The 12,008-nt window shown below is 38.2% G+C and overlaps 2 protein-coding genes across 3 annotated transcripts in view; one reads left to right on the forward strand and one right to left on the reverse strand.

The window, feature by feature from the left end:
• sesn1 (sestrin 1) overlaps positions 1–5,112 on the reverse strand; it is a 40,414-nt gene extending 35,302 nt beyond the window's left edge. For both annotated transcript variants that reach the window (XM_067481385.1, XM_067481383.1), the window contains exons 1-2: positions 4,997–5,112; positions 1,480–1,799 (exon numbers count right to left, since the gene is read on the reverse strand). In XM_067481385.1, the coding sequence (XP_067337486.1) occupies positions 1,480–1,758 (279 nt within the window). In that variant the 5' untranslated portion in view covers positions 1,759–1,799; positions 4,997–5,112. The remainder of the gene's footprint in view (positions 1–1,479; positions 1,800–4,996) is intronic.
• A 1,289-nt stretch (positions 5,113–6,401) lies between these two features.
• On the forward strand, positions 6,402–9,919 carry cep57l1 (centrosomal protein 57, like 1). The gene is made up of 11 exons (XM_067481490.1): positions 6,402–6,576; positions 7,154–7,325; positions 7,412–7,600; positions 7,711–7,832; positions 8,019–8,132; positions 8,221–8,298; positions 8,388–8,477; positions 8,547–8,621; positions 8,701–8,963; positions 9,047–9,191; positions 9,392–9,919. The coding sequence occupies exons 1-11, from the start codon at positions 6,556–6,558 to the stop codon at positions 9,590–9,592; spliced, it is 1,470 nt and encodes a 489-aa protein (XP_067337591.1). The 5' UTR covers positions 6,402–6,555; the 3' UTR covers positions 9,593–9,919.
• The last annotated feature ends 2,089 nt before the right edge of the window (positions 9,920–12,008 follow it).

Genomic DNA, 12,008 nt, shown 5'->3' on the forward strand with positions numbered 1-12,008 from the left:
AGAGAGAGAGAGAGAGAGAGAGAGAGAGAGAGAGAGAGAGAGAGAGATGATGCAATCTGTTGTTGTCTCTCTTGATGTGTCTGCATGTGTGTGTTTGTTTGTGGTACATTTGTCTATCATTATCCTCGGTTCCTATAAGCATTAGAACAATAAACCTAAAGAGGTCAACTGACTTCAGAAGCCCAACGTAACCTGCTGGAATTTTTTGCTTACGTTGACCATACTTGCAGGACTGCACAGGCAAACAATTTTGACCCTTATATGTTCACCCCACAGACCCTAACACAAGGATAGCTTATGGGAACCTGACCCCTCCCCACACACACAGAGTATATTTTCAGCTGCGACCCTGTAACCCTTAACCTCTGGGACTCATTCACTGGGGCAACATAACACCACAAACATTCGAGCCTATTCCTCTAACTGTAATAGCATATCCTGCATATTCACAGGGTGCATTGAAAAACAAAGGACAACTCAGACCACATAAATCAGGCAAGTGAGGCAAAGATCAAATAATGGTCTCTGAATCTCTATAGCTCTTATATCTCAGGAGAGGGCGGAAGAAATTATGTCTTTATGCATAAGAATGTGGCACAAGTACCCAATAAAGTCTGCATTTAGGGAAAACACACGGATGGTAAGATACATTATTCCCATCAAGCAGGAGGCCTTGGGCTTCCAGTGGAGGATATTGCCATAGGAAAAGAACTGTCTATACTGGAGAGGATCGGTCGGCACCTAACGCCCCTCAAGCAGCTACTCAGATCATTAACAATCTGAGAGAGGTGTGTGTGTATTGCTTGGGGTGGAGGGGTGTCTTCAGTTCTGCTTCGGGACCACAACACAATAAGCTGCCACATTGGCCTTATAAATGCACCTTTAGGCAAGCCCTCTGCAAATGCAGCTTAGCATATATCAAAAATGTCAGACAATGTTTCCTGAAGAGGATGGCTAAATCCACAATGAGCACAAACCCTCTCTCATCTCTCACTACTCCTCTCATCTTCAGAAAACACACCCACACAATAGGAATTAATCCCACAGGCAATCTGACTGTTTCCTCAGAGTTACAACATGTCAGGCTATCAAAAGTTGTCAGTATTAGTTTTTGGTTTATTATTACACAGAATCTTAAGATCAAGGGGCCACAGCAAACAACATAGGACAGCTCAGATAAATTAATAAGTTAATAATGGGAGCTGTAACTGGCAAAACCTCATAAATGCATATAATTTAACATTACTTATCAAAATGTTAATTATAAAAATACATTTATATAAAGCCCAGGCCACTTCGTAATGATTTAGAGAATGACCATGAGAAGAAAATCAAAGTCAGTTGCAAGCTCTGACCTTAAGCTTTTGATTTCACAACAATACCAAAAACACTAGTAATTGATCACATACTGGCATCAGCATATGAAGCTTAATGCAACATAGTAGAAAAAGGTCTCTATAAAAGGTACAGTCTGCCTACCTGGACAGCCTTTAGAAGCCTAATGCATCGCTCCCTGACGTCTTCAAATGGACACTGTTTGGAGAGCATGAGCACATGAGCCAGGATTTCATTCAGTTCATTGTTTTGGGAACTTCCCATGGCTGGAGGGAAACGGTCTGACGCTTGTATGGGTCCAATAGCCTCCACCTTTCTCATGATCTCCTGGCAGATGTTCTCCATGGCTTCAGCTCTAGAGCTGGCATTCTGGCTGCCCAGCCCATCCCATCTCCCTAGAGACTCCTGGTGCTTCTCTTCCATCTTCTGATGTCGGACTAAGGTTTGTTCTGTCTTATGACAGCCTATACAATAGACATAATACAGTCCAGATTTATATTACAATGTAACAGTATGTGCAACAAAAAACTTATACTAACACTAATACTAATAAGTGAATACTATCCTAATCAGGAGGGTGAGGTGGACACAAGTGTCCTCTATAATACAACATGAAACAAACCATTGCAGGCATTAGTCATCAACCAATATTCAACACATATCTCAGTAGGAAGTTTCAAGAAATTAGAATCAAGTTTTGCTGTAATTTTGAAATAATGTCATGATCATATAATTTGTCCACCAGTGACAGGTTATTATATAGAGTGAGCAGAGAAAATGGGATGACATCTATAACATGACAGATACTGGATTTAAGCTGCTGCTAAATTGATATTTAAAAAATATAAGTAAATCTGTCCATAATTATACTTTGATATAAAAAAATCTTGAGATCCATCATCAAATTCAAGTAAACTAAAACAATTAACTACTGAAAATCGAAATATAAATAAAACATGCCCTCGACAGCATGTGGTATCAAAGGTCCTTTTTTTTTTTTAAATCACTCACCTGATTTGTCAACAGTCTTTAGCCAAACAATGACATAACACTAATCAGGTCAGTCCAGCATTTCTTTTTTGTTTTTGTTTTTTAAATTGTATTGAACACCATTATTAAACAAAACCTGTCTGAATTAAAGGCCCTCTGCCATGATCTCATCCTCATAGCGGTGGTGTCTGTGCTTTAGGTAGAGAATTAATTTCATGTATTTCCACCCCTTGCAAACCACATTTTTGCTAAACCTTTCCTAAATGGCACAGTACAGATTCTGTAAGTTTTTTTTTGTCTTTTAAATTAACTCTTTCTCAGACTCCTCCATCGAACCACCTCGGCCTTCAACCCACTCGTCATGTATACAGGCACATTTAATGTCTACATTGCAGTACATGCGTACATGATATAAAGACTTCAAACCGTGTAAAGGTGTATTCTGGATATATTAGGAACTATATGCAGATTATGGCACAACTATATTTCACAGTATCATGATTAAGTTTGTCAGTAATTTCTGGGTAAGAAAGAAACTATGAACAGTAACATAGTTTGGAAACTTCTTTAACCCTCAGATACATAAGCGGGTCAAAAATGATTTTTTCATTTGCTTGCAATATCTTCGTAGTGAATAGTTGTCATGATTTCATAGTCCAGCAATTCCTCAAAAACATTTTACTGATATCATGCCGCTTACATTTTTAACCTAACATTTATAAATTTTATGAAATTGTAGTTTTTGTATTACTACCCCAAGCTTCCATAGGTGGATCAAAAATGACTCAAGATTCAACAGTTTTATTGATCCCATAGGAAAATTCTGTTGCCTTGTTACAGCTTCATTTCCTATGGAATTTTACAGGAACCTCTGTCAGAAATATATTTTCTGTGGCCCACACAGACTATAACACATACCCTTTTGCACAGTAGTCATTTAGGACAAGCGCACACATTTCTGAGGTAAAAAAAACAAATCTAACATTAGTGTATGTACTTTTTGGATGTGTGTGTCTGTCTGTGCGCGCATTTATTTATTAAGCTGCATATTGAACGATGGTTTGCTCTTCATTAAAAACAACAAAGTAACAAAGATCTTTAAGTCAACAGTCATTGTGGGAGATGCAATGTGCTTGTGTGCAATGATGCCAGCCACACATGCGCATATACTGTCACTACAAATTAAGTGGTTGTAGCTCAATTGGTGAGGTAGTCATACACAGAACCACAGGGTCAGTGGTTCAAATCCCAAACCCTCCCCGCTATGTGTCGATACATCCTTAGGCATGACACTGAACCCTTGCTCCCGGTAGGTCAGGTGGTCACCTTGCATGGCAGTGACCACCATCGACGTGTGTGTGTGTGAAAGAAAAGCAACATTGTCACGCGCTTTGGATAAGAAGTGCTATATATTTGGCCATTTACCATTTGCATGCACACACACAAAATGGATGTTGCCATTGTTCTATTGTTGTTGTGAAACTTTCTTTTCAAAATATTTAAAAAATGTTAAAAACTTTTAAAAAGTGAAAAATACAAATATTTCAAACATGAAATCATTCTTGTGTGGACAAAAATTTGATAGCAAGTATAATACAAATTATTATTTTTCACCAAATTGACAAAAGTGGCATAAAAACACATTGATTATAACACGGGTCATTTTTGACCCACTTATGGAAATGTGTAGGGTCCAGTCACTCATGCATCTAAGGATTAAGCGTACTTACAGCTTTCTATACTATAGAGTTAATCATCTGCTTAAACAGCGAAACTGATGTAATTGCAATAAGATTACACTGGCCAATGGATGGGCCTGGCGGATTTGTCATTCTAGTTCTAAGTCCTCTAGTCTCTATGTGTAATTTAAATTTCAAAAGTGATTAAATTTAAAATACAACATCCTGAAAATCTGGCAATGGTGAAAGAATCATAGGGCTTCAAAAAAAGCCATGTTTGTTCATCTGTAACAATGTCCACAATGGTCAACTGATGTTTCATGTTCAGTATATCCGCTGCAGATACTACAGCCCAATAGTACAGAAAAATTCCTCATGAGCTAAAATATATGTTGTCACTTATTTCTTATAAAACAATATTTAACAAATCACTTTATCATAATGTATATTTTGTGCAGGAGATAAAACCATTATTATTTGTATTAACCTTTAATTGCAGATACGCCTATTTTATTTCTGAATTCTCAACTATCTTTTAGCCTGAAGAATGCAGTATGTTCGAGCTCCAGAACAAATGCTGGTACTGAAAATAGTTTACCAGCTGTTTTTTATTAACTGCACCATAGTTTAATTTCGTCTGTTGCCAACATCCAAGAAAAAAAGCCGGGTTAAAGTAACGTTAACCTAAAGACTATTTTCTGACAATTAATACATGCAACCATTGCCTGACAATTAAAGTGTTATTGCCATATATTCCTTTTGCACACACAGGATATTCTATTGATTTATTTGATATTTTTATAGCATAAATATGCAGCTTGCCACTCAGTTGGTGAGCACCATTCAATCTCTCCCTGCCTTCTTTTCGTGCCAAGGCTTTCCAGCAGCCCGTTAACAAAGACGCCAGTAAAGTACAACAAAACAACCACATCCCCACAAACAAGCCTTTCAATGGGGCCCAAAATTAAAATGTGTCACGCTGAAGTACTTACTTTATCCACATTCTTTGGTGCAGGTCTTACTGTTACGGGACGTCTTGCCACAGGACTGACCAATAACGTTTGCTCCTGGTAAAAATCGACAGGAGGTAACAGCTCGAGGGTAAACATTTGATTGGCATAAGAGCTGTCCAATGAGCGAACGGTATAGGCATCCAGGGACGGGAACGTTTGGAATCTGACAAATGATTGGCTGGAGGGGAGAAGCCAAAGGATTGTGGGAGTTGGATTGTTTTCGGTCGCCGTGTGATATGGAGGACAGCGCTTCAAAACTATATATCCCCTCATACATTTCGTCGGCAGCGTTCCCTCCCAACTTGTTTATCAGAAATATCTAGAGACAAGCTGAAAAACAGGAGAGGAGAGGGTAGTGCGTTTCTATTGTGTTTGTTTTATATATAACGCGGTTTGAATCCAGGTAAACTGCTTACCTAAGCACGACAATGACCAGTGTCAAACAAATATGAATTACAAATATTTTAACTTTATGAAATTCTGTTGAAACTTGCAGATCTGTACTAGAGACAAAATTGTTGCAAGTGAGGAATGTCATTTGCACATATCCATAAAAAGTAGCAAAAAAACACCAAAATCAGCGCTACAAATGAAATACAGCACACTTGCCATTCTGCAGAAATGTTGCCTGTTGTGGCAGAAGGCTATTTGCATACTGCTGTGCAAATGTTTACTGGGGGACCGATTGATTGACTGGCTAAAACATTTTACTAACCTACAATAGCCTTAGCGAACAGAAAATGTGTATTAAACAGGAAGATTCCATTAAAAATAATAAAGGCATGACGAATAATGAGAAAATTAACATTAAAATCTAATTTCTATTCACTTTTGTACTTCAAAGTAGATAATTCGTAATTTTTTTTTAAGTTCCTATATTGAATGTTTGGTGTAGAAGTTAAAATTCTTTAACAACACTAGGTAATACACATGTTAGCATCTTCTTATCCACCTTCCACCCAAGATTTGAGCTTTTCTTGAAGATAAAACCAGACCAACATTTGCTGCGGTTAATATAAGACAGATCATTTATGTAAACATCTTCAAGAAAACTAGCTAATTCACTGACATGTACGAATACTGACACATAATCTGGATATTATTAATGTTCAATGTTTTAACACCTTATATGTATTTTATATTTATTTTTGTATTTATATTTAAATGTTCTTTTCAGGGTGGATTGGGCGTTGGCCTCTTTTTGTTTTTAGGGGGAAGCAAAAGGAAGGTGAAATTAGCCAAATGTTATAATAAGTTTGACTCTGTCCTGATTATCTATATTATGTTAAATTACCAGAGTGTATTTGCTTTTACAAAATTTGGTAACTATATTGGACTATGGATATGGTGGAGGTTAAAATTGGGCAGGCGGAACCACAGCGAGGAGGACGGAAAATAGGAGGGAAATTTAAAACGTCCGGACAGGTCAGGTCAACTGACTTGTTTGAAGAAGTCAGTAACTTACAGTCAGCGTATAGGAGTATTAGACGTGAACATATGATTAAACGTGGAAACGAGTATCACACTGTATTCCCAGAATGGAATCGTACCACGATCAGGTAACACTTGCTAACAGTTATTAGTTGGGCGCGTGGCTAACACGTTAGCTTCCGCTTTGTTTACGTTTGCTACGCTCACGTTTCTTAGTTATCTAAAGAGGAGCTGCTGGTTTAGTTTTGATTATTGTATTTACACAAGTACGATTAAAAAAATAGTTCGGTGGTACAGCTTTATATTAAGATATCAAATTATCACAACTCGACAAAGAAACGCATTTGTTTTTGCATGAGACACGCTAGTACAATTGGAATTTAGGAATATTCTCAAAAAACACATTCTCATTGTTGCAAAAAGCAACTGCCAAAGAGTTCAAAACAATGTTAGATTAACAACCTGTCATGTACATACAAAGGTTCTCTGCTCATAGTTAATATAAGTATATGCAAGTACTGATTGGTGTACATTATTGTATATGGAATATATTTGTGTATTGCCTGTTTGACAGTCCAGTTACTTATTTAAAAAATGTAGAGTAAAATTAAACATTCCATCACAAGAAACAATAACCAACTGATAACCAAGAGTTGTATTTGTCTTACACTATCTAAATCGACCTCCTCCTGTTCATGTCTGTAGATTTTAGACTCACCTTCCAAAAATAGCTATATTGGGAGCTATTACCAGCCACCAGACAGGATACTACCATTACCAAGACAGCTGGATGGCTCAGTACATTCATCCATCAACGGGAGTTCACAGTTTAACACCCTTCCAGCGTCTCAGGTGAAACCTAATATTGACAGCAAAGGTATGGCACATCCATTATGCCAAGCTTTTTGTCGCATATGTTGCTTTTGTTATGGCCTCTTTTTATTTCCGTTAACTCTCCTGCAGCTGTTGTTGATGCACTGAAGACTCTCCAAGAGAAAATTAGGCGATTGGAGCTGGAAAGGAAGCAAGCTGAGAAGAGCTACCAGAAGTTCTCACAGGATGCTCAAAGACATCAGCAGATCACAGCGTCTTCTACTCTGACCAGTCAACCGGCAGCCAGCCCGTCTGAAATAGATAAGTCTGAAAAGAAAGGTAACTGACATATGATGCAAAGAGAAAGGCAACTGGCTCCATCAGGATGTTGAAATATTTTCTTACACATTATGAGATCGTACAATCTTTATCTCTGTTTATGATACCAGAGTTGGACCTAAAGCTTCAGTCTGCAGAGGCTCGCTGTAAGGTCCTTGAGAAGCAGCTGGAATATATGAGAAAGATGGTTGAAAATGCTAAAAAGGAGAGAAATACTTTCATAGAAAATCAGGTAGGCAAAAACTTTACAAACTGAAAACAAGCCATCAACAAAACTAAAGACAAACTATAACATAACTAACTATGCTAATGCCTACTATTTTGTGTGGAATTACTTCCTAGCATTGTACGTGAATTAGAACTGCAATAAATGCATGTGACTAAACTGTCACATAACATCTGTTTACCTCCCCACCAGGCTTTGACGCAGAACCAGCAGCCAAGCAGCTCAAACACTCAGTCTCAGCGGGAGAAGCTGGAAAAACTTGAATCTGAATATTTCAAACTGAGTAGAACCCAAACCCTTGCTGAGGTAATTCATGGTTTTCCAGTTGATTAGTCTAAACACTAATCAAACTGAATCATAAGATCATATCATATCAGTGCATTTTTGCTTCCAGATGAAGCTTGCCATTCTGGAACAAAAACTGCTCAAAGAAGAGCATGAGCGTAAACTTGTGCAGGAAAAAGCAGATGAGGTCAGTCAATACACACTTCAATTTGACATTGTTATGTACTATTGCATTTAAGTCACATTTAATAACTTTACCCATGATATTATTGTTAGCTGCAAAGGGAGTTGGACATCAACCTTCGATTGTCTGTGCCAACTACTGAAGAGTCAAAGCCAAAAAAGAAAACAAAAAAGACCACAAAGGTATTTAGTTAAATAGAAAAAATATATATGTTTATATTTAGTTGTGAAAACAGCTGTCTTCTTCCTCAGAAAACCTCTAAACAGAATGAGCTGACATCACCAAGCAGCCTAAGGCACAAAAAGATGCCATTTGTTGCAGGAACTGTAAGTCAAACTCTAAAACCATGTAGTATTAGCTGTTAACAGGGATGCTTTTTGATGGATTCCCTCCTGCCTATTACAGTCAACAAGCCCAAGCCATTCAGTCCATGCCAACGTACAAAGTATTCTTCACATGATGAAGCATCATCAGCCCCAGTTGTGTGAGCGAGTGAGCGCTCTGCACAAGTCTGCCTGTGGTGCCAAAAGAACCCTTCAAAAAGACTTTTCTCCACATTCCACAGCTTGTAAGAAACTGGACAGGCTGCCTGAGCGTGTAAACAAGTCACTGGGCTCCCTGTCTGATCTTCTCTTGGCTCTGCAGGATGAGCTAGGACAGATGAGCTTGTAAGTAAGCTTCTTTTTTTTTTTGCATTGCAACTCTGTATTTTTTATTCTTTTATTTGTTTAATTTTATTTAATTTATTTAGTGAACAGCAAGAGTTGGTGTGTCAGATTGATGCAACCCAGGATCGGGGACAGCGGAAGGACCTAGAGGAAGAACTGGAAAGGTTGGTCTCCAGAATGGAGGAAAAGGGATCTCAGATCACTAAGCTCCGCAAACATCAGCAGACGGTATGTGTACCAACACTCAGGACAACAATCAAGTGCTGATTGTAAAGATGGTCAGCAACACAATTCTCAAGGAGCCTTTAAAATACTGCATACCAACAGCAGTTTGAATACACTCTGTGTCTTCCTGTAGTGTCAGCTGATGTGTATCTATAATTGTGTCAATAGTGTGTGGGACTTACATTATTTCTGTCTATGCACAGGTCCATGAAATGACCAGGAGCCAGCCATGTGCTGAGGAACACACAGCAAACAGTGGGATGAAACCACCTGTTCCTTTACCTGTTAAAGCTAAACAAAAGAGAAAGGGAAGTGGAACACCTCATAATAACCTGCAGCTTCTCAGAGAGACCCAGAAGTTCAGAAATGGCCTCAAACAAGATGACATCTGCTGGGAAACATGAGGTTCTCTCAAAGACCTTTCTATGTAAAAGTTTGGATCATACAGCTGGATGAATCACATGACTCCTCTTGGTCTGTTGCAGCATGTTTTTCCATTTTGTGGGCCATTTAAGTAATGCAGCTAAAGTAGGATTATAGTGTATTACACAAGATAATGTATCAATAACCAAACATATAAACACAGGGTTTTTGTAGATGGGTAAAGTTTGTGAACCGTGACCTTAACCGGTCTACAAGATTACATAAATGAAGTGGGTTTCATAAAGGATGCCTCAAATGAAAATAGATAAACATGTTTTATTATCTTTAAATAAAGCTTATTATCTCTACACATTGTGTTGGTGTGTGCATCACCCAAATCAGATGTTAGTCTGTAATTCTGTACTATTATTAGGGCTTCACACCTTCCCCCCCAGCTGTGCAGTGCCAGTCCAAGCCCAAGCCCGGTAGAAATTGGGGAGGGTTGCCAAATCATCATGATCCGCTGTGGCAACCCTGAACTCACGGGATAAGCCGAAAGGACAAAAAAATAGGGCTTCACACCAATAACCACCAGGTGGCAGTGTTTAGTTTATGTCTCATAATCTATCATTGCGTCTATAATAGTAAAATACAATAACTTTAATGTTAAATGTGGCATCAGCTTATATTTTGTCTATCCTATAGCTGGATAATGTGAATTCTTAAAGAAGCTGGCTGGACAGCTGAAGAGAAGTTAATCCTGACCACAGGATATGTTTTTAAGCTGTGCTTAATGATCTGCTCCACTTCTCTAGTAGGATTTTACTACTTCATGCAATCGAAACGTCTCTGTTTTCTTAAATTAAAGTATAATAGCTATTACCCTACCTAAATAACAAAAAAAAGTGTATCTAGTCAGCTAGCAGGATGCATGTCTGTCATGACGAAGGCTTTTGAGTTTCCACTCTTTATTTGAGTTAGCCACATTTTATGACCTTCACATCACAATAGGAAGCTACCTCATAACATTCCTGCACTTATTATCTGCCCTTGGTCAACATTTTTATAATATCATCAGATCACAGTTTTGATGCACTAGTATTGTTATAGCGATCTATGCATTATGTAGTCACATACTGTTGAATAAAAACTGTAATTCAAGCAACATCCCTTACGACTGGTCAAGGTTACCATTCTTGAGAGAAGTAAACAGCTGATTGTTATTGTTGCTCTGTGCATTCAGTTCATTATCTAGCTAACGTTGCTTGGTGCTGGTATTCGTGGCATGATCCAGAGTTCTCTGCATGGTTAAATGGACTTAGCCATAGACTAACCCTAATGCATTGTTTCTCTGTGCTCTCATATTAGATTACAGAGCATGGCTGGACACAGAAATCAGGTTAGCTGAAGCAAGTCAAGATCCCTCCATGCCCACATATATAACATCACTTTTGCCTCCAATGCACTCTCCTGACCCTGCAAGTACGATACCTTGTGATTGCAAACCCATCTTTTTAACTGGTATTGAATAGCAGTCGTGTGTTCAGAGAGCAGCATGTGTAGGAGGGATGAGTGAGTGTCAGGCATGTTGCTGTGGGTCTGTGAAAGGATTGCCTATAAACAGCTTGTGAGCCATTATCTAAAAGATAAAGAAGTAATGTTCAAACAAGAACAAGGTGTTTCCACAGGGTGTTACAAGTTCACACTGAGAAATTTTGAACACCCTCAGTTTGTGAAAACAAGTTGCGAACACATTTTGGCTAACCGCATGGTCACAGGAAAGTTGCAAGAGTGTGTCATTTTCCACTTCATAGTGAAAAGTTTTTAAGAGAAAGAGCATCGTGAGCTTTGCCACCTTTGTCCATTAATAGCAGAGAGTAAGTACTTGGGTTGTAGATTGTTTTCAATTGACACACAAGAGAGAAATTGTGGTGTGGCTATGCAAAAACTTAGTTCCAGAAACTCCCCTTGATTCAGAGAAAGAGTTCCAGCTGGGAACTCTGGGTGGCTGCAGGAATAAAAGTACAACTCAACATAAACACATACTATACGAACACACCTTGTTCAAGAATCCAGTCAGCAATGCAGATCATATTTTTGAGTGTTCAAGGACAGATACATGTGCACTACTAACATTTCCTTTAGCACTCTTGGTTTTTGCCTCATAAGCATAAGGAGCCCAATACAGTGATCACTCAACAGAACAACACTCAACATCTTCCTTTAGATGTTTTTCAGCCTTTAAATAAGTTAATTTGTGGTCTTGGTTTTGGCCTTGTTGGCATGAGTTGTGGTCAAAATGGTTTGAGAGATTTTTAGAAGCAGTAAAGGGGCAAAATCTCAAACGTTTCCCATAAAATAACAATAAAAAACTGAAATATATGTGTATTTCCTGTTTTTTTTTATCCTTTTAATTATTTTGTAACCTCTCAGATTTATTTAGGCTCAGGTCCAAAA

The sequence above is a fragment of the Channa argus genome, chromosome 17, assembly GCF_033026475.1.
Source record: "Channa argus isolate prfri chromosome 17, Channa argus male v1.0, whole genome shotgun sequence".
In the NCBI taxonomy this organism is placed as follows: Eukaryota; Metazoa; Chordata; class Actinopteri; order Anabantiformes; family Channidae; genus Channa; species Channa argus.